The 23568-nt window shown below is 39.2% G+C and overlaps 1 protein-coding gene across 2 annotated transcripts; it reads left to right on the top strand.

Moving 5' to 3' along the window:
* Positions 1-6146: 6146 nt before the first annotated feature.
* On the top strand, positions 6147-23325 carry tmem170b (transmembrane protein 170B). 2 transcript variants are annotated; one of them, XM_084423232.1, is made up of 3 exons: positions 6147-6538; positions 15523-15693; positions 21257-23324. In XM_084423232.1, exons 1-3 carry the CDS (start codon positions 6382-6384, stop codon positions 21385-21387), a joined length of 459 nt encoding a protein of 152 aa, XP_084279358.1. In that variant the 5' UTR covers positions 6147-6381; the 3' UTR covers positions 21388-23324. The 2 variants fall into 2 exon arrangements, with proteins under 2 accessions (XP_084279358.1, XP_084279359.1); XM_084423233.1 differs by lacking the exon at positions 6147-6538 and adding an exon at positions 6578-6678 and having other exon boundaries at positions 21257-23325.
* Positions 23326-23568: the final 243 nt, after the last annotated feature.

The raw sequence follows: 23568 nt of genomic DNA on the forward strand, positions 1-23568 counted from the left end.
TGTTCCTGTATGATCATGTCCCTCGACATCACAGCTGCTGACTGGAGAACCTTCATCTGAAGGACACTCGTCTGTGTTTCGTAAGTCAAGCATCACTATTACAGCTCATACTTAATGTTAGCCATTTGAAGAAATCCCAAATCTTAAATATTAAACTTTGGCCTGGTTTACACTAAAGGTATTAAGATGCGTTTTGGTCGATCGGATCACAAGTGGACGATGCTAAATACAGGTGTAAACGGGGTCTAAAACGCTTTGAGCTTGTCCACTTTCGACCGCTTCCAGAGGTTGTCGAAAACACATTCGACTGGATTGCTTTAGTAGTGTAAACTCTCATGTGGTCGAATGTGTTCAAACAGCCACAAAAGACGTCTACTCTCCGCCTAGTCAACTAATGCGTAAATATCATGGGAAGAGCTCTAGCCAGACGGGATTTAAACTTTGTCGGCTGGAGACCCAAGTTTGGTTTGGAGACCAAAAATGTACCAAGCACAATGTTCTCTCACCATTCCTGATTTCTAACACACACTCACAGCGTTCGGCTGGTCTTGTGGCTCTCAGAAACAGCAGAAATGAAAGCTGCGTCTCTCCGTATGTGTTTCCATCGTCATATGTAAATTGCACAAGCTTATCTTTGGATCGAACGATGGATTTTTTTTTTGTACAAAATATAGTAAAGACCTAGTTAAAGTCTCATTTTTAATGTGTTTTAGCTGCGATTACAGTAGATATCTGTATTTAGTAGTTAATTGTCAAATGCATCAAAGGCAGGAATCCCCAGATAGAGCTTTGATGTTTAGTACAGGTCTTTGAGACTTATGTGCAGATCATTTCTTACCATCCTGTTTTTATGTGTACTACGTAATGCTGGATAAGTTGACAAAACCTATCAAATCCAACATAATTGTGATCAAAATGAAAACTGGATGTCTGCAACATCCCTTGATGATGACATCCACCGCCTGCGCTTCTTACTCATGTCTGATTGAATGAGGGGAATTCTGTTTAAAAATCCACACCCTCGGGGGCTGTTTTATCAAAGCCAGGAGGACTTACACCTTCACGTTGTGACAAGAACATGATAGGCCTTGCTCAAACCCTATGTGTCACTCTAATTAATGCCCTATTCTCGGAAACATGAACAAAAACTGGAGTTGCGTCTCCTTTTTTAACTCTAGGTTGCCTGGAGCGGATTCAAGACCACCAGTTCCCATGGAGTCTGATTTTGATTGACAGGAGGTCTGTTTGATGTCACAGACCCTTTATCAAATGGACAGATCGTTGTCGCTAACAAAGAAGCCGTAGTTATTCGATTTCTTTATGACGTGCGTAATTACAAGATTCCATTACAACGAACTGTAATTAAGGAAGAATTGTGTTTTGTTACAACAATGTGCGTCAATCTTTACACTACAGTTAAAAAGTAAGGTCAGTAAGAGTTTTTTCTTTTTTGAGCAGCAAATCATCATATTAGAATGATTTATGTAGATTCATGTGACACTGAAGACTGGAGGAAGGATGCTGAAAATTCAGCTTTGATCACAGGAATAAATTACATTTTACAATATATTCAAATAGAAATCTGTTATTTTGAAGTGCAATAATATTTCTGTTTTTACTGTATTTTTGATCAAAGAGCAGAAGAGACTTCTTTTTAAAAAACGGTAAAAAAAATCTTAAACTTTTGAACAGTAGTTTACACTGTCTGAATGAATAACTTAACCACAAACAGCAACAACATTTCTTGCTTATTTTGAAACCAAAAGTAAATGTACAAGAAATGTCTTGGAAAAATGGGATTTAAAGGACGCTTTCCATAAGTGCGTGATTTGATATGTCTCATAATGTTGAAAAAGAAAGTCCCTTCATTAAGATCAGAGCAGGTTTAAGTGTAAACGAGTAATCCGTGAAAAATCAGGCTGAAAGTCCCAGGATTTGGTTTCCGTATAGCCTTAGGAACACGTTTTAGTCTCAGGCAGGAATGGGCAGGTCTCCCGCAGGTGTCTGTACTACAACCAATTTCATCTGGAATGATCTTACTGATTGGCGACCAGGTCAAACCAAGTTAAAGCTTTAAAGTCCCACATCAGAAGCTTGTACAGCCTATTATTTGTTAAACAACCTCGGGAGAGTTTCACGTGTGAAACGCCTTGTAGTGAGTAACGCAGCAACAAAGCAAGCCGTTTTCTGTTTGAACTTTTCTGAATGAACTTTTGAATCTTCTCTCTTTGCAAGAGAAGTCAAGAGGGATCGCTTTGAAGTCTTGTGTGCATGGATAACGAAAGGTTTTTGAAGAACACACTGGGTGCGATGGGTCTGAAAGCACAATAAAAGTATCATAAAAATAAGGAGCCATTTCACAAATCTAATATGGTACCTTTAGGCTCTTTGCATTAGGTTTGAGTTGAGAACTACAGCAAAGATTTTTAGAAAACATAGGCTGTTCATGCTGAAAAACGCTTGCCTTCAGAAGACGTCTAAAAAACGCATGGACAACGATTAAAGCGCTTCTTCATTTTTGTTAATTTTGAAGCTTGACCACCAGGATATTTCCCAAACAGTTCCCAAACAGGTGATTGTGCACAGTCACGATATAGCTTAGTGCAATTATCAAATCAAATAAATGTAGTCTGATGCACTGCATCTTTCAGAGTGGCGTATTTCATTATACTACGGGGCTGTTGAATGCTTGAATCTGATTGGTTGACGAACGTTCTAAGGTGTGCATTTATTTTCAGGGAAACGCACGGCTAAAGTAGTTCCAGGCACGTCTTTCTTAACCGCATTATATGTCTAGGTTGCACTTTATTTGATAGGACATGCACTTTCGTGTACTTACAGTGCACTTACAGTATGGGTAAAATAAGGTAACAACATGGGTTAAGGTTATGGGGTAGGTTCAGGGTTAGTACCTAGTTATTGTAATTATAGACTAATTACTATACATACTAATTAGTCTATAATTACAATAACTTGTGGGAACTGGGACTGTAAAATAAAGTGTAACCGTTTTGGTTTCGAGCTACACGTAAGTTACCTGGTTGCCTTAAAATATTGAGTTCATAAAAAAACTGAATTAATGCTTTGGAGTTTGACTCAATCAACAGAAACTAAACTGTATTATTTATCTAGGTTGATTTGACAAAAGAAAAAAAATTGTGATGATGAAAATAATGTTTTACAGTGTATAGTTACTTGTAATAATGCATCATTTACTGTTTATTTAGTATAGTAAGTACATATAGTGTACCTTCGTCGCCTTAAAATAAAGTGTTACCAAATATTTGAATATGTTGATAATTATAATATAAATTACATTATAACTTTTATCATAAATAATAATAATAATATTATTTTAATTTTAATCCACCCCCCATTTGGAAATTTGCTGAGGCCCCCTGCATTTGACAACATACCGACACCAGCCAGAAAAAAATAATAATCAAAAGGGTACTTTATGGTGATGAATAGGCCCTGGTGTCTTGTGTTTGTTCAGTGGGGTCTGTGGTTGTGACTCAGGCTTGGACTTGATCATTCCAGTGAATCGTGTAACTCTCTGACAGCTGTGGTTCAGATGAGCTGCCCAAGACATGAGTCACCTGAAGAGAGAGAAAGAGCTGAAGAAACAAACAATGAGAGAATCCAGAAAATAAGAAGTATGAATAGATTGATCTAACACGCTTCCAGCCATGTCACTCCCTTAGATTCGGTTACACACTAACAACTACAGCTGACGCACACTTACAGATTTAGATGCAGCGGCTGCGGGAACTTTTTTGGAGATTGACTCACACACACACACACACACACACACACCTAAAGCGATCCTGATGATAGGCTGTCAGACTGTGAGCACTCGCATAGCACACATAGACAATTCCCAAATTGCTCAAGAGAAATCTAACACACAAAACATAGAACTATCTATCTATCACACTAGATAGACAGACAGACAGACAGACAGACAGACAGACAGACAGACAGACAGATGCTTTATGTCTAACTGTAGGCCTAAATATGCTCAGATACTGTACTGAGCTTTTGGACACTGGAAAACTACTGGGTCAATCTGTACAATGTAAGTTCACAGCGCCATCTGCTGGATAGGGTGAAAAAGAAGTTATTTTATTACATGGAATTTTCCATAACCCATTACATTGTGTCGTTGAAGACACATTTGAATATCACCATAAAGTATGATGCTTATTTATTTATTTCGTCTTGCAGCAAATCTCATTAAATTCAAGGCTGAATGAACCGCATGCATGGGTGAGTGTTTTTGTGATATGCAAATAACATGGTTGTTATATGGTAATTTACACCCCTAACTTTACCAAGACCAAATTACTCTGTGTGCCATTAAAGTAGAATGATGAATACATTATACAGGCAATGAATTACTTTATAATTCTTTATACTTTATTACTTTATAATCTTAGTTTTATAAGTTCTTCATTTGTACAAACTGAATGATTGTAACTGATTGACACTTGAATTCATTTCTGTGGCCGGTAGGTTTGTGTACAAGCAGCAAGTGATGCTTTTAAGTCCCACAATGCTCATGGAGTTGAACGATTCCTTCTTCTGCCTTTGGAAACACACCCTTCGGCCATTTAGAGGAGCTGGGATTTCTTCACAAAAGGGTCCAGAAGTCATTCCTATCCCAGCTCTGATCATGTGTCAGGTGTTTGCCTTCAAACTAATCCATCCAGTCCTTTGGTGTGGTGTTCTCTGGGCTCCTCACGTGACCTGCGATTCAGACATCATTTCATATTGTTCCAACAATGGAGCGTTTTTACAATGAGAAAGCAGAAGCGGAGAGGTTTGGGTTTGTAAGGTAATACAACAAGTGTAGGCTCAAATGTCAGGTGGATAAATAGTGGGAAAATGATCAGGGTGTGTGTGTTTGAGGAACAGAAGCTGCTCCGCTTATGTCACTGAAAATCACATATTTACGTTTTAATCCGAGTCCATGAACCTGTTCTGGGAACTTCATTGTCCTAAGAGCTAAGAGCATCTTATTTTACTTTTATGTTTAGTATTGCATGATTAATCAATAGTGTATGAGGTTAGGTTGGCGGCACATTTTTCTTCATACATTTCAGTGCTTTGGCGTATGCAGTGCAATCTGTATTTGCTAAATTATTATGTATGTGTAGTTACAGGGAACATGTTTAAGCCTATAATCTCTTCCACAAACTGCCAGGAGCTTAGGAAAGCTTCTTCAATTTATTTAGGAAATGCTCAGACATTAATATTACTTCTTAATGTCTACACTTCCTAGATAGCAAAGATGGTAAGATGTTTCTAAAAAATAGATTGGTTTTATTTGGCACAATTTTTCCATAACAGCAACAACTTTTCTCACTTAGTAAGAGGAGGCAAGACTAGAAAATATTCTAGATGATGATGATGATGATGAAGAAGAAGATTATTATTGTACTAGTAGAAGTAGCTTATATAATCAAAATCAAATCATATAACATATCAATAAGTTGTAAGTAATCAAATAATTATTGTTAATATTATTAGCAGTAATAAAAACAATAATTATTATTATTTTATATTAAATATTTAATTGATATTAAAATATACAAACTAATATTATTTTATAGAATCTGGTTTAACTTAACTTAAAGCATTATTATTATCCTATTATATAATAATATTAATAACCACAATCACACTTATTATTGTTTTGTTTTTATTAATATTATTTTTATTTAATATTGCAGAAATTGCTAATATTATTAGGCTTGTAGTAGTAGTAGTAGTAGTAGTAATAGTCGTATTTGTTTAATATTTTATATAATTGACATTTAATTATACAAATTGTATAGCATTTGGTTTAACTTAATTATCTATGCATCTATAACAGTTACTATTGTTGTTACCTTATTTAATTTTGCTTAAATTACTACAATTATAGTAGTAGTATTTAACAGTTAGTTTAGGTACTAGTTAAATATACTAGGTACTAGTATACTAGTTATTATATATATACTATGTGTATATATATATATATACTAATATATACTAGGTACTTGTTATATATATATCTATAGCTGAATTAAGTAATTATGATTTTTGTATCATTCATTCATAAACTGCTGTATTTGATCGTAGTGTAAAATGTGATGTTCACCTCCCTTTAAGAGCGCTGCGCCTTTAAGCGCCATCCAGAAGCGCTGCTGGTGTGTGTGCGCGCGTGTGTGTGTGAATGTGTGTGGTGAGTGTGAGAGAGAGAGTGTGTGTGTGTGTGTGTGTGTGTGTATGTGTGTGTCAGCCGTACCCATCATGGCCCCTGAGCAGCAGCTGATCAGACGGACCGGCGCTCCGCCATCCTCCTCCAGCGAGCCGCGGCCCCGGTGAACCGGCTCCATGTGTCCCCCATTCTCGGTCAGATATCTGAGCAAGAGGGCCGTGCTCCAGCCGCCCAGCGCGAACATGAATAAGGATTATTCCATTAATCTCTCGGTGCAGCAAGTGCTCAGCCTGTGGGTCCAGGGCACGGTACCGACCCTACAGCACTTCACAGGTACGTTCACGAGAGGAGAAAGATCGGGTGAAACGGGTTCATGTGTGTCATCCAGACGCGCGCACACGCCTCTCCACACACCGGTCAGTCTATTGTACCGGCAGGAACACGAGCAGCTGTGCGCATCCCATCTGAACAAGGTCACACTTCACATCACATTGTATACTCTGTGCTTACATGCTAAATGAATAATACGTCATGTATAGTATTGCATGCAGTACTTAATATAATAGGAAGTGTGTATTGCCAGTGAACTATACTGTACATCGTGGCATCGTGTGTGTGCAGTCTGCTTTGATAGCCTGCCTATATATAAAACATCATAGTGAAGAAGACCATGGTAAATGTGGGAAAAATATGATTTTATCTTGGAACATGTTCAGAAAACACGGTAATGATATTGCCAAAGTACTTTTCGTAAGGGTAGTATATTTTTTTGTTTTGGCAAATAACATGCTATAACATGGTAATCATTCAGTATCAAGGTAGCCTATGTATCATTATGATATTTTTTAGGTTTTTCTTACATTTATTTTTATTTTTAGTACAGTATTTCAATAAATACCATGGTATTACCATCATAGTTGTGTCTAAATGATAATTTTACAATGGCACCATGTCCAAAAAAATTATATATAGTATGTGTTATAGTAAGAATAGTTCCCCATGCACCTGACTGTGAGTTGTCTGTTTTTGTGTATTAGGAGTAAAAGCTTTGACTGTAATGCTCTAATGCATTCAGCCAGTCCGATTTTGAACCTCTAAAAAGCATTGTGCCACCCATCAATCTTTAGTTAATCTTGAATCATTGCATGGTTTCTGGCGGCTCTCGGCTCGTGTAGTGGAGTAATCATTAGTAATTACCTTCACCATATTGGTCTCCACATGATACTGTGCTCATGGGCTTCTGTTGTGCAGCATTATACAGGCTTGCCTTGTAGATTGTGTGCTAGTGACTAGTGACATGAGTGAGACCAGGCTACGAATACTGTGTAAAAACATCCATTCGTTGACAAGGGTGTAACCTTCAATGGAAAAACCTCCCCATAAGCTCCCAAAGAATACTTCATTTCCTTTTCAAGGGTCCAGATTAGATAGCTACTATACACCCATAGTTGTATGAACAACTACCTTAAATGATTTAGTTGTGTATATGAAACGGATGTTGTGATTTGTTTTTGACTGATTGCAGTGGTTCTTAATTGGTGAGTTATGACCATAGACTGTGGTTATGACCCAAAAAGTGCATAAAACATGCACGAATATACACATATGTAATAATTACTAGACATTTATAATGTTACAAAAGATTTCTATTTCACACACACACACACACACATATATATATCCAGTCCATTTTTAAAATATCTTGTTAACATTTGTGCGATTGAGTTTTTGTATTTTGTTGGGTCACTTGATGTAAAATCTGGGCCCTGAAGCAAAACTGGTTTTTGATTCCAGCATAAAACTGGAGTCTGGATGAACAATGTGATGTAATATAAAAGCCAGACCACAGCAGGTAAATGAATGTGACTGGAAGGCAGCATGAAGCATTTCTAGGGAACAAGTGTACGCCGGTTTTATGGTGCATGAGGCACGACACACACCCATCCTTTCACTTCCGAGATTTTCAGAGATTATAATTTTTGCAATCTTGTGGTGGACATCTGGCATGACGCAACACATGATGCAACTTAAGAGAGAACTGCAGGACGGGTAGCATGTGAGATAGCAAATAATTCACTCATGAATAAAAAAAAAGTCATTTATTACTCACCCACCCTTGTGTCATTCCAACAGTGCTCAAAAAGTAGCTTAATGTCGCTAAATGACGTAATGCGGCAACTGTCTTTACATCTGTTTTCTCTCAATCCGGCTCACATACTGTATTTTAATACAATATACAGCCGAATGTCCAATAAAAGCTGTTCTCATTTACATATTTTCTGTCAGATATCAGAAAGAGTATATTTAGTGACCGACTAGCAGTCCAAAAATCACTAAAAGTCACTAGTCTAGTGACAAAGAAAACACTGCATTCCAAAGCATGGCAGTCAAAGAGAAATTTGTAAGAATATTTTGTAGCTCTTTTCTACATAAAAACAGGGCAGCGTGACCAAAAAAGCACCATGAAAATTCCATACATTTATTTGTGCAACTGCATAATAGTAAATAATGACAAAATATAGTTTTTTGGCTGAAGAACGTGATGGGGTGAGGTGGCATCTCAGCATTGGTTAGAACATGAACCTCAGCCCCCCCGCCGCTGACAGAGACAGATGTGTTCAGATGTGTTACGCATCACTTTTTGTGATGATGTGAAGGAACAGCACAGGTGCAGAAGCACAGAGACTCACAGAGAACGCAGGGAGATTATGACTCGAGAGGAAAGTTAATGGTGTTTCCTGTTTTGGTCAGTGAAACAAGCCTATTTAGTCATTTCATTTCCTTCTGCTGTTTATGAAGGAGACAGAGTTCTGCCTACTTAACAGTTGTTTGTGCCTTTGGGTAAACAGTGTGTTCTTATAAACGTTGGTTTTCAGTGTCACATGATCCTTCAGAAATCATTCTAATATGATGATTTGCTGCTCAAGAAACATTTCTGATTATTAACAATGTTAAAAAAACAGTTGGGCTGCTTAATATTTTTGTGCAAACCAAAAATATAAATAATAAAATATAAAACAATTTTTTTTTTGCAAAAATCTTTTGCAACATTATAAATGTCTTGTTTAATTTAATGCTTCATCCTTGCTGAATTGAAGTATTCATAATTTATATATATTAAAAAAACATGTTAATGCATATTTCTAAAGAAAACTGGTTTCCTGTGGATAAACTCGGTCACAACATTAGGGGTTGTGGTTGATTCTTTTTTAGTGCAAGTCTGTATTTTTATCGTCTGCCAGACGCTGCTAATAATACGATCTCACTGTGATATCAAAACCAACATAGAAACATCCATTATACCCCCAATGAAGTTGTAATTATCTCAGTATGCAGCTATTGAGTTTCCTGTGTGGAAGTAGAAACTTAATGCTTTCATAAAAAGTTTAAACCCTGTTAGCAGTAGACGTGTGACAACTTTGCTACTTCTTGTTTGGTGATCATTATCTCGTTTAGCATTTGGCTATGTTTATTGTGGTTCGCCACAGAGTTAGATAGCGCTAGGTTATAGCATGTTTGTTTATGCGTGCTCGCTTAATTGGAATAAGAATTTTGGCTGTTTGTACTGTGCTGATGTTAAAGAACATTGTCACTGACTATGACCATTGACAGCTTGACAAAAGAGGCTTTTTGTCACCTCGGAAACTGCTTTGTTGACACGACGAAAACCCAGGGTGTTCAAAGAGGCCTTTCACAAGCGAACGCTTTACATTGACCCATCCCTCTTGTTTTGTGACAAGATGACCTTCAAAATATCTCCTGATAATCTATGTATACATTAGAGTAACCTACCATAACCTGTCACGCGTTTCTGTTCAGTGTTTACTTTTGTTTGGTTCTTCATAGTTTTTTGTAGGTAAAAAAATGAGTGTCTCTCTGTGGGTCAGTAGTACATTTAAGGAATACTTTCCATCAGCATCATTCAGTTTTGGCTGATCATGGATGATCTGAGGCTTTTCTGCCCAGTCTGGCCCAGTTTACTGATAACAGTGTGTGTGTGTGTGTTTGTTTACAGACCTCCAGCACAAAAGCCTTCTCTGTCTGGATGTTACGTCTCACTTAGCATGTGAGCGGCAGTTTATAGCTTAATCAATACATTGTGTTTGTGTGTTAGTCTTTAGTCATTTACACATATGATGTGTAGTCATGGCCTAATTGTTAGAGAGTCAGACTGGTAAACCCGAAGGTTGCGGGTTCGATTCTCAATACCGGGAGGAAATGACAGGACCTTGACCTTGAACAAGGCACCTAACCCCCAATCACTCCCTGAGTGCCACTGCAAAAATGGCTGTCCACGGTTTGCTGTGTGTGTGTTCACTACTCACTACTCCTAATGTGTGTGCACTAACTTGGTTGGTCTAAATGCAGTATGGGTTACATACATGCACAGAGAATATACAGTATATATCAGCTACCACTCATTAGATCTAGCTTTCTGTCTGTCAGCTTTAAATCAGACATAGAGATAAAGTAGTGTGGTAAGGTTACATTTATTTGATTAAATTATTACATTTATTTGAATGAATCAGCCTATCGCGAGAGATTCGTTCAAATAAATATTATAGAGAGAGAGATATGTGTGTGTGTGTGTGTGTATGAATTATGAATTACCTGCATCTTTGCAGTGTCTCTCTTCTAGCAATGAAGCTGTGAGTTTAATTACTTAAAAGAAACTGTGGTTACAACGTCCTTGCTGAGTAATATAATCTAGCGATTCAGTAGCGAAGTTAATTAATTAATATTTATAAAATAATGAAAACAGCGCAATAATATAGAACCGTGATTAAACTGACCTGTGCATTAAACGGCTTTATTGCACACCCTCAAACCAATCAGAATCTTTAGACAGACCATATAAATATATGAAGAGTTCAGATGCAAAAACCTCTGAAATTTTCTTCTAGAATGATCATTTTTATCAAGCTCGTTTATTTAAGTTCAGTAATTTCACTTAAATGGCAATTAATAGGTCATTTTCATTGCCATTTAAGTAGACAAGCAATTCCCGCACACTATCGTAACTTGCAAAGAAGTAATATTTATTCGCTCGGGGCCGCGTAACTAGTTAGCATGCCGGAGTCTCGTTCGTTATCGGAATGAACCAGACAAATCGCTCCACCAACTAAGAACTTCTTTGCAAGTTACGATAGTGTGCGGGAATTGCTTGTCTATTGAAACGATCCACCTGGTCTTATTATCCTACGCACCTATTACCTGCAGGTGTGCGATGGAGCTTGTTCACCCATTGCCATTTAAGTGAAATTACTGAACTTAAATATATGAGCTTCATAAAAATGATCATTCTAGAAGAAAATTTCAGATGGCACTTAGAGGCTTTTGCATCTGAACTCTTCATATATACTGTGTGTGTGTGTGTGTGTGTGTGTGTGTGAGAAAAATCATTCTAATAAGCTGAGAATATGCTTGAGTTGCTCAAGAAACAATTTATGTCGAAAACATGTTTTGCTGCTTCATATTTTTGTAGAATTCTTTGATGACTAGTTGAGTTCAAAAGAGAGTTCAAAAGAGCAGCATTTACTCAAAATATAAATCTTTTGTAACATTATAAAAAGTATAAATTTTCTGTCGCTTTTGATCAATTTAATGTGTCCTTCCATCCATCCATCCATCCATCTTCTTCCGCTTATCCGGGGCCAGGTTGCGGGGGCAGCAGTCTAAGCAGGGATGCCCAGACTACCCTCTCCCTAGACACTTCCTCCAGCTCTTCCGGGGGGACACCGAGGCGTTCCCAGGCCAGCCGGGAGACATAGTCCCTCCAGCGTGTTCTAGGTCTTCCCCGGGGTCTCCTCCCGGTGGGACATGCCCGGAACACCTTCCCGGGTAGGCGTCCAGGAGGCATCCGGAACAGATGCCCGAGCCACCTCAGCTGACCCCTCTCGATGTGGAGGAGCAGCGGCTCTACTCTGAGCTCCTCCCGAGTGACCGAGCTTCTCAACCTATCTCTAAGGGATCGCCCAGCCACCCTGCGGAGAAAGCTCATTTCGGCCGCCTGTATCCGGGATCTTGTCCTTTCGGTCATGACCCACAGCTCATGACCATAGGTGAGAGTAGGAACGTAGATTGACCAGTAAATCGAGAGCTTCGCCTTGCGGCTCAGCTCTTTCTTCAACACGACAGACCGGTACATCGACCGCATTACTGCAGAAGCTGCACCGATACGTCTGTCAATCTCCTGTTCCATCCTTCCCTCAAGACCCCAAGATACTTGAACTCCTCCACTTGAGGCAGGAACTCTCCACCAACCTGAAGCGGGCAAACCACCCTTTTCCGACTGAGAACCATGGCCTCGGATTTGGAGGTGCTGATTCTCATCCCAGCCGCTTCACACTCGGCTGCAAACCGTCCCAGTGCATGCTGAAGGTCCTGGTCTGATGGGGCCAGCACGACAACATCATCCGCAAAGAGCAGAGATGAAATCGCGTGGTCCGCAAACCTGACACCCTTTGTATTTTTTTTACAAAAAAATAAAAATTATGAACAGAACCGGCAACAAAGGGCAGCCCTGCTGGAGTCCAACATGCACCGGGAACCAGTCTGACTTACTGCCGGCAATGCGAACCAAGCTCCTGCTCCGGTCGTACAGGGACCGGACAGCCCTTAGCAAAGGGCCCCAAACCCCATACTCCCAGAGCACCCTTCACAAGATCCCGCGAGGGACACAGTTGACTGCCTTCTCCAAATCCACAAAGCACATGTGGATTGGTTGGGCAAACCCTGGAGAGGGTATAGAGCTGGTCCAGTGTTCCACGACCGGGACGAAAACCACACTGTTCCTCCTGAATCCGAGGTTCTACTATCGGCCGTATTCTCCTCTCCAGTACCCTGGCATAGACTTTCCCGGGGAGGCTGAGGTCTCCTCCCGGTGGGACATGCCCGGAACACCTTCCCGGGAAGGCGTCCAGGAGGCATCCGGAAAAGATGCCCGAGCCACCTCAGCTGACCCCTCTCGATGTGGAGGAGCAGCGGCTCTACTCTGAGCTCCTCCCGAGTGACCGAGCTTCTCACACTATCTCTAAGGGATCGCCCAGCCACCCTGCGGAGGCTGAGGCTGTCCTTCCTTGCTGAATAAAAGTATTAATTTCTTTCAAAAAACCTACTCCAAACTATTGAACAGTAGTTGTGTCACAGTTTCCACAAAAATATTAAGCAGCAAAAATGGTTTTCCTCATTTATAATAATCAGAAATGTTTCTTGAGAAGCAAATCAGCATATTAGAATGATTTGAAGGATCATGTGACACTGAAGGCCGGAGGAATGATGCTGAAAATTCATTTCTGTGTTGAATGAACACAGGGTGTTAATGGCACAATGTCTCTTCATGCTTCAGGGTACAAGCGCTCTGATCAGCACTATACAGCGTTTCATGTGCAACTATGCAGTTCGTTATTTGACGCGTTTGCTTTGACATGTTAAATTACAGCTGTCAGCAGTATATCTGCCCGAGCGTGTTGGTTTCTCAAGCATTTTTCATTTATGTGGAGCTGCATTTCCCAGAGTTCATGACAACAGCAGTTTGATCATCAGTTTTGTTGTTGAGCAGAGATGTCATGGAATCTTCTGGAACGATCCAGAGCCGTCTGAATCTCTCTCAGTGGAGACAGACTGTCCATTTACTCTCCACTGATCTGTGTGGACCAGGCACTTAAATAATAACAGTCTTCAAGCCCCAATGGAGGACTGAGAGACGTATACAGAGTGTTAAAGAGAGAGAGTATATGAAAGTGGACCAGATAGTTTATGAGAAAGCAAGGTTGGTGATATTGGGAGAGTATTTATCGAAGTTCACTGTTGTAAGTACAATGTGTTCTGCTCGGTTAAGATGGGTTCTGACGGGAGACTCTCACTAGCATTTCTTCAACTATGAGCATCGTCTTGTGAACATTTATACAAATGTTGTTTATTTAATTGACTGTGTTTCAAGTGTGCATATCCATATCATAGTAGAATTCTGTCATTTTTGTCTCTTTTTTCCCCACTGATTTATTTATTTATTTATTTATTTACTGATTTACTTATTTATTTATTTATTTATTTATTTATTTATTCATTCATTCTGCCAACAAATGTTTTGTGCACCACATCTGAAATTGTGTTTAATAATATTATGTGGTGGAAATCACATTTGAAACATTTTGGACTGACTCATTCATTTGTCTTGCTGTGGCAAATTTCAATTCCAGCATTCCTAAACACACACACACACACACACACACACACACACACACACACACACACACACACACACACACACACACACACACACACATCACAATTAATTATATTTTCATGCTTTTTTGCATTTTTACCTCATTACAATTCCTTTCAAAAATCTGGATTCTTCTTTTTAACATATTCTTGTCTCTTCTGCTCACCAAGGCTGCATTTATTTGATAAAAAATAGTCAAAACTGTAATATTGTGAAATATTATTCCAATTTTAAATAACGGTTTTCTTTTTGAATATATTTTAAAATGTAATTTATTCCTGTGATCAAATCTGAATTTTCAGCATCATTACTCCAGTCTTAGTGTCACATGATCCTTCACATATCATTCTAATATGACTTGCTGCTCAAGAAAAAATCATATTATCATCAATGTTGAAATCAGTTGCGCTGCTTCCTATTTTGGTGGAAACCGTGATGCATTTTTTTCATGATTGTTTGATAAGTAGAAAGTTCGAAAGAACAACATTTAATCTTTGTCTTCATCTCCTGCTCTTCTCCTTGGTAACCAAGTACACTACCTTTATAGTCCTAGATTATATTAGTGGGAAAATTGCTGGTCGTGGTGAAAATAACATCAAAACTCAGTGACAGTCATAATTTGTGTATAATCAAATATTCGCATTATGAGATTGAAAGTCTGGGTGTGGGATGAGGGTGAAACAATAAAGTCACATAAAAGGTATTTTTAAAAGTAATTCAGATAAATGACAGATTAATGTGATCTCATAACAAAAACTGTTGCAATCTGTTAACTTTAATAAAGTGTGTTGCAGAACTGTGTTAGTGTTCCTTTAACACATTGTAGTTCCTCTTCACTCAAGAAGCAGAAAGCAGAACTTTTTAAAGAAAAAAACATGCACGAATAACTATTCTACTAAACTACTTTTACACATCTACTGTTGTATTTTTTTTTTACTCATTCTTAGATTGAACAGCCAAAAGTTAAACATTTTATATAAAATTGGATGGCCACGCATCTGACATATTCATGCATGTGCTTCCTGAACAAACTTTCTAACTAGTTTGTTCTTTCTCTCTGTGTGTGTGTGTTTGTGTGTTGTCTCTGCAGAAATGTGGTACTGGGTGTTCCTGTGGTGTCTATTCTCCTCTCTGTTGGTTCACAGTGCCGTGGGTCTGCTGATGTGTGTGACGCTGCAGCGTCATAAGAGAGGACGGCTCATCACACTGGTGCTCATCAGCGTGGGCTTCCTGGCCTCGCTCACCGGAGGGGTCATCACCAGTCAGTACTCGCACACTTCTGCTCTTCTTATAAGATAAGATAAGATAAGATAATCCTTTATTCGTCCCACAGTGGGGAAATTTCAGTGTTACAGCAGCAAAAATTTAGAAATAAAAATAAATAAATACAAATAAATAAAAAGAGAATATACACATACTATAATAATAACAGTATATACAGTATATACACAGTATAATGTATAAATACAAAAAGGGGGTGGGTCTACTGGGAACAGCTTTGGTTGTAGAATCTAACAGCAGCAGGGAGAAAAGACTTTCTGTACCGCTCCTTCAGACACTTAGGATGTATCAGTCTGTGACTGAAGGAGCTGCTCAGTGATGTAACGGTTACATACAGGGGGTGAGAGGCATTCTGCAGCAATGACGATAGTTTTGCTACCATCCTCCTTTCTCCCACCTCCTGTACAGTATCCAGGGGAATCCCCAGGACTGAGCTGGCCTTCCTGATCAACTTGTCTAGTCTCTTCCTGTCTGCAGTAGAGATGCTGCTGCCCCAGCAGACCACTCCATAGAATATGGCTGAGGCCACTACAGAGTCAAAAAAAGTCTTCAGTAGCTCTCCTTGCACTCCAAAAGACCTTAATCTCCTCAACAGAAAGAGTCTGCTCTGCCCTTTTTTATAAATTGCCTCAGTGTTGTTTGTCCAGTCCAATTTGTTGTTTAGGTGAACACCCAGGTATTTATAAGAGTCCACTCTCCCAATGTCCTTTCCCTGAATGTTCACTGGTGATAAAGTTTGTTTGTGCCTACGGAAATCCACTACCAGTTCTTTCGTTTTCCCCGCATTTATCTGGAGGCAGCTCCGTTGGCACCAGTCCACAAAGCTCTGAACAAGTCCTCTGTACTCCCTGTCATCATCATCCGTAATCAGACCGACGATGGCAGAGTCATCAGAGAACTTCTGTAGATGACAGGTTGCTGAGCTGAACATGAAGTCTGCCGTGTAGATGGTGAAGAGAAACGGGGCAAGAACCGTACCCTGCGGGGCTCCAGTGTTACAGACAATCATGTCAGACTCACAGCCACGAGTCCTCACATACTGTGGTCGGTCTGTGAGGTAGTCCAGAATCCAGGCAGACAGATGATGGTCCACTCCCATGCACACCATCTTATCCCTCAGGAGCGCAGGTTGGATAGTGTTAAAAGCACTAGAGAAGTCAAAGAACATGACTCTCACAGTGCTCCCAGCCTTTTCCAGGTGTGAAATAGCCCGATTTAGAAGGAAGATAATTGCATCTTCCACTCCAATGCCAGGCTGATAGGCAAACTGAAGTGGATCCATTGATGGACTCACCAGAGGTCGGAGATGAGTAAGCACCAGCCTCTCCAATGTTTTCATCAGATGAGAGGTCAGTGCTACTGGTCGATAGTCTCCGAAGTCTTTTGGGCGCGACGTCTTCGGAACAGGCACCACACAGGATGTTTTCCATATCTGTGGCACTTTTCCCAGCTTCAGGCTAAGGTCAAATATGTACAGCAATATGCCGCACAGCTGGTCTGCACAGGTCTTAAGGAGCCTGGAGCTGATACCGTCTGGGCCTGCAGCCTTCCTCGCCTTAATCTTCCTGAGCTCCATTCTCACCTGAGCTTCTGTAAGGGGCAGTGTGTATTGGATGGAGTGTTGACTGGAGGGAATCGACAGGGGGGAGAAGTTAGGTGTATTGTGTATTGTCTGCGAGCTGATGGCTGTGCAGAGAGAGGTGGGGCTGGAGCTGCCTGCTGTGTAGGCAGATAGTGGTGATTGCAGCAGGGGGGACTGGATGGGGGCAGGGGAGGGTAGCCGATCGAATCTGTTAAAAAATAGATTGAGATCATTCACCCACTTCTGGTCACCCTCAGCCTGGAAACTGGAAACAGACAATCAGACAATATCAGCACATTAAGTCAAGTGTGCATGTTCTCGAACACAACATGAACTCAAAATTTATAAATGTGCATGGTCTTTTTGTGCATGATTCATTAACGCACAATTTTGCTGTTGTAATCAAGTCACTGTAAGACTGGGAAATGTTTCTGATCCAACAAAATGTTCACCGCCATGATGCTAGTGTGTTCTGGGAGGTTGCTGGGGTGTTGCTATGCAGTTGCTGAGGTGTTCTGTGTGGTTTTTAGAGAGTATCTGTGACTGATGAAATGCATTGGAATGGAAAATGTTTTAGGGACATTGTCTAGTTGGGCAGAGTGTCAATGAACTATAGCTGTTAGCTGTTCTCCAGTCTAGCACAAATGTAGTTTGATTCAAAAATAACCCTATGCCGAAGTGCCCGTTCCCAGAGGTCTGCTTTAATATTAATATGGATCTGGCTGAGAGAGAGAAAGTTAGAGACAGAAACATTTAGTCAGTTAATGTGCGTGTGTGTGTGTGTGTGTGTGTGATGATTTTTTTTATTTAAAAGAGCTACTCACACCACGATACACATTAATATGCATGTACATACTGTATACATTAAAGGATTAATTCTCCCAAAAAAGAAAAAAAATTGTCATTACAGTAATTACTAGCCCTCATGTCGTTCCAAACCCACAAGATTTTTGTTCATCTTCCAAACACAAATGAAGATCTTTTAATGAAATCTGTGAGTTTTGTCCCCCATTTACAGCTACGCAACTATCACTTTGACGCTTCAAAAAGTTCATAAAGAGGTTGTAAAACTAATCAATATTAATCGCTTTATATGATGAAAAGATTGAATTTAGGCTTTTATTCACCTATAAACATTGATTAACGAACATAAACATAAGCTCAAAGGATCCCGCTTGACACGCAAGAACAAACTCTTTCTGAAGCTCAAACATGCTGCGTAACACCAGAATGAACCTCATTGGTTCTTGCTGAAGCTCAAAACGTGCTGCGTAACACGAGAATGAACCTCATTGGTTCTTGCTAAAGTTCAAACGTGCTGCGTAACACGAGAATGAACCTCATTGGTTCTTGCTAAAGTTCAAACGTGCTGCGTAACATGAGAATGAACCTCATTGGTTCTTGCTAAAGCTCAAACATGCTGCGTAACACGAGAATGAACCTCATTGGTTCTTGCTAAAGTTCAAACGTGCTGTGTAACACGAGAATGAACCTCATTGGTTCTTGCTAAAGTTCAAACGTGCTGCGTAACATGAGAATGAACCTCATTGGTTCTTGCTAAAGCTCAAACATGCTGCGTAACACGAGAATGAACCTCATTGGTTCTTGCTAAAGTTCAAACGTGCTGTGTAACACGAGAATGAACCTCATTGGTTCTTGCAGAAGCTCAAACGTGCTGTGTAACACGAGAATGAACCTCATTGGTTCTTGCTAAAGTTCAAACGTGCTGCGTAACACCAGAATGAACCTCATTGGTTCTTGCAAAAGCTCAAACGTGCTGTGTAACACGAGAATGAACCTCATTGGTTCTTGCTAAAGTTCAAACGTGCTGCGTAACACGAGAATGAACCTCATTGGTTCTTGCAGAAGCTCAAACGTGCTGCGTAACACGAGAATGAACCTCATTGGTTCTTGATGAAGCTCAAACGTGCTGCGTAACACGAGAATGAACCTCATTGGTTCTTGCAGAAGCTCAAACGTGCTGCGTAACACGAGAATGAACCTCATTGGTTCTTGCTAAAGTTCAAACGTGCTGCGTAACACGAGAATGAACCTCATTGGTTCTTGCAGAAGCTCAAACGTGCTGTGTAACATGAGAATTAACCTCATTGGTTCTTGCTAAAGCTCAAACGTGCTGCGTAACATGAGAATTAACCTCATTGGTTCTTGCTAAAGCTCAAACGTGCTGCGTAACATGAGAATTAACCTCATTGGTTCTTGCTAAAGCTCAAACGTGCTGCGTAACACGAGAATGAACCTCATTGGTTCTTACACGTCAAGTGAACATGCTTGAGCTTCTGTTTATCATAACGTATGTGTGAGTTGATGAACAGAGAACATAAATTGCCGAGCCAGGCTAAAGTGACATCCGGTCTAGTGATTTTTGGTGGAAATCTTTTATTCATTAACACATGATGACCCACATTTATATATCAACTCATGTTTCCAGTTTTCAGCAACATGGTGGGCATGTTGTGACACGTTTCATATCCGAGGATGGTTTTCAATCATAAGAGAGAGCATTTACATATAGAAGAACAACAGAAGCAAAAACAGCCTGTTTAATTGTAAGGGTCAGAGAGAAGGTAAAAAATAGTCATAGTCAAGCTAGATTATGACTGTTTTTGGTGCAAGAACCCTTGACTAACATTATAAGTAGACTGCAGGGATTTAAAATGTACAAACATGTAGAATGCAGCCCCTTATAGATGTATTATTTTGGCTTCAAATGTATCAACTTTGCAAACAACCACAGTCACAGTCATAGAAAAAACATCTCTATTTCAATTTCAGATGTGAGATTTCCCAGAGGAAGATTTTATCATTCAGGTGTTGCTCTTTCGTGGCTCTGTAGACTTGGAGATCTCTTGGAGGTTATGTGTAATTTAATTATCAACTTTGCCTTGGATGTTTCTTCTGAATAGATAATTCCCTAAACACCTATAGTATAATTGAAAAATAATTTCACACCAAGTTTAATTTGAATTTTAAACTGTATAAATTACTAATTATATATGGTTTGCACCCAGAACACCCTAGCAACTGCGTAACAACACCCTGGCAACTAGAAATGTACCCGAAGCCTAAATCAGAATTCGGAAAGGCACGGAAAATGTAAAACCTATTCTACGGAGCCCCTAAAGGGACATTGTTAGGCTTACTGCTGTAGTTGTTTACATTAGTACATCAGATAGTAAGGAGAGATGATTGACAGGGCGATGTTGGAGGATTTGGTTTGCAACATTCCTGAGCGTCACTGTCACGTATCTACTCATAATTTTTTTCCCATCACCATGTTCCTTTAGGGGCTTCGTAGAATCCGTTGTTTCCTTTCCAAACATCCCAGCAAACACAGAACCTTCCCCTTAAGTTAGTATTTGGTTCCCGTTTGGTAATTTTTTGAGAACCAAATAATAACGTCTTTTCAGGTTTTATTTTTTGCAACCATAAAATAATGTTCCCAGAACGTTGCATGGAAATAACCTAAAAATAACTTACACAGAACATTTCCTAATGGTTATTTTTAGGTTATTATTTTGCAACTGGGGTAATGATATTGGAGTAAAGAGGTTAAAGGAACGTTAGAACAGCGTTTAAATAACGTTAGGTTATTCTTAACGTTAAAGTAATGTTAGAATAACCAAAACTTACGTTCTATTTACGTTGAGAAAACATTTCTGGCTAACCACAAACAAACCTTAAAAAAGAACGTTCTAGGAGCCAAAAATGAACCTTCTGCGAATGTTCTGTGAACCAAAAAGAGCTGGGATAGTATTCAGCTTTGGCCACATCCCTACTAGCATGCACCCTTAACACTCAGCAATCCGTCTAGTAACCACCCAGGACACCTCAGCAACCGCATAGAAACCACCTAGCAACCACAAGCTTTCAGAATAGAATTTCTCAAGCCGACACCAAAGTTTGTCTTCATGTATTATAACTGTCATCTGTCCTGTGTCAGGTGCGGCAGTGGCGGCCGTGTACCGTGTGGCAGGGAAGGACATGGCTCCTCTTGAAGCTCTGGTGTTCGGGGTGGGCCAGACCGCTTTCACCGTCATCATTTCATTCTCACGGATCTTGGCCACTCTTTGAACGGACGGAAAGCATCATTGATTGACACACCCAACAGCCAATCAGCCGGCAGAAGAGCCGGGCTCGAGGTGAGTGTGGTTAAACCACAGAGGATTGGCCTGTGGTGTAAAGAAATGAGCTTTAGGAGTCACTAATGGCCAATGGACCTCTATATGAAACCCTCTGAGAATTGTACGTTTCAAGAAGCAAAAACAGCATTATAGGCCAATGACTGAAACTCACTCAACGTGCCAACTGCCTCGATGGAGGATTGAGATGAATCTTGGGATGTCTGTTCATCTTTGCTGAACATTTTTGCACACGGATTGCTTCAGCTTTATGAAAACTGAGTGGTGTTGGGCCATAAAGCCAGGATGGATGCATCAAAAGCATCCTCTAATAATTTGTCTATCTGTCTCTGTATCCTCAATCAGTGTGGGAAAACACCACTAAACATTTTGTAATCCTGATCGGCCTGAAACATCCCTGTTTGTCTGATTATGGATCTTCACTCTGGTCCAACAGTGTTATCACATCCAGTTTTCTTCTCCATAAGAAATGGCTTCCACATAGCACTTTCTGCATTTTGAAAACTGTCTAAAAAGTGTAAGATCTGAAGGTTATGCAATATGGACCTTAATTTAAGGAGGTTAAGGAGTAATCTGGTCTCTTGTAACCTATTTAAATGTATCCATAATGGAAAAATGCCTTATTTATAATATGGGAACACAGTGGAACATCAGTGTGAATTTTTAACTCCTAGTATTTAATCAAATGTTAGTTCAAAAGCAAAGACGACAAGTATTGAAAAAGTCACTATGGTCTACAACTTTTTGTTCTGTTATGATGTAATCCATCACCTGCGATTATATCATGGATTCCCATTCCCTGCCAAATCTGAGCTTGTCCTTGTACAAATGTTATTTCATAGTAATCCCATTTCATCCAGTATTACTGTGGCAATACTCTCCCTACTCGAATATGGGGACTTAAACCTCAGGCCTTAAAAGACAAGACAGACACGTTCTACAAAGTTTGAGAGGTTGGCGTACGACTATGTGTGTAAATCAAGAGGTGATTTTCTCCTTTGCATTGGCATTACAGGTTTATTTTGAATATTGTTATTTTTAGGATACTTGGACACATGTATTGTACTTGAAAGCTGTCGCGTGGAAGGGCACACCGATGCCATAATGAAAGCGGTCGCTTGTGGGTCTTTGCCAACATACGTGTGAAATTGCACTGTTAATAATTTGCCTTCCATAAGTTTCCACCAAAACAGTATAAACTAGAGTTGTGTAAGGAACAGGAGCGAACATGTGAAACGGAGATGTGGAATGTGACGAGAGCGGTGTGTTTTACGATACCTCACTGCTGCCACTGGCTTTATTATTGATAAAACATTGTATTTGTTTCATTTTCATGAACACCATTCATTTTTGATGTCTTAACGCTAATAACAACCTTATAGTTGAAGACTATTCGATTTGTTTTGAATGTAAATGTTTGCATTTAAATTTTTTTGATATTTATTTGCTAGCACTTTCTATGAAGCTTTATATGCAATGTATCATAAAGGTATTTATGAAGCCTTATAGTATACAGAATAATCAGTTACCAAGGCAAGAATCACTATTATTTATTGCTCTTAATATTCATGGTTAAGGATTCGAACAAACTTGTGTTAAATATCGGGTTTGAATGAGAACGCTTTTTACCTGGTGTACAGATAATCGAGTTAAAAAAATCCATAGTGCTGAATTATTATAAAGCTTCATAATAAAGTGAGTTTATTTTATTTTTATTTTAAAGCCGCCTAACAACCACCCACAACAAACAGTATAAAGAGTATAATGCATTAAAAACTGAATTTAATGTATTATATGAAATGTTATGCTGCGGTCAAAACTGTAACTATGATTAGGAAAGTATTATAATACATTATAACTTTTATTTATATATATATATATATATATATATATATATATATATATATATATATATATATGTAATGCATCTTAAAGGTATTTTAATGCATTATAATGCATTATAAAGTTTTTCATAATACCTTACAAATGCAACTATTATAATGTTTTATAATAACTATATATATATATAATTTTTCAAACAAGAACAAACTCAACTGCATTCACTTTTAAAATGATTGAATTATTTTGAAGTATTATTTACATGTTTCATTTC

Source organism: Rutilus rutilus (assembly GCF_951802725.1).
Source record: "Rutilus rutilus genome assembly, chromosome: 11".
NCBI lineage: Eukaryota > Metazoa > Chordata > Actinopteri > Cypriniformes > Leuciscidae > Rutilus > Rutilus rutilus.

What these genes read in the sequence shown, in the direction of transcription:
- tmem170b (XM_084423232.1), top strand. Translation starts at nt 6,382, where the DNA reads ATGTGTCCCCCATTCTCGGTCAGATATCTGAGCAAGAGGGCCGTGCTC. An exon ending in GACCCTACAGCACTTCACAG is followed by an intron (nt 6,539 to 15,522) that starts GTACGTTCACGA and finishes TTGTCTCTGCAG; the next exon opens with AAATGTGGTACTGGGTGTTC. An exon ending in CACCGGAGGGGTCATCACCA is followed by an intron (nt 15,694 to 21,256) that starts GTCAGTACTCGC and finishes GTCCTGTGTCAG; the next exon opens with GTGCGGCAGTGGCGGCCGTG.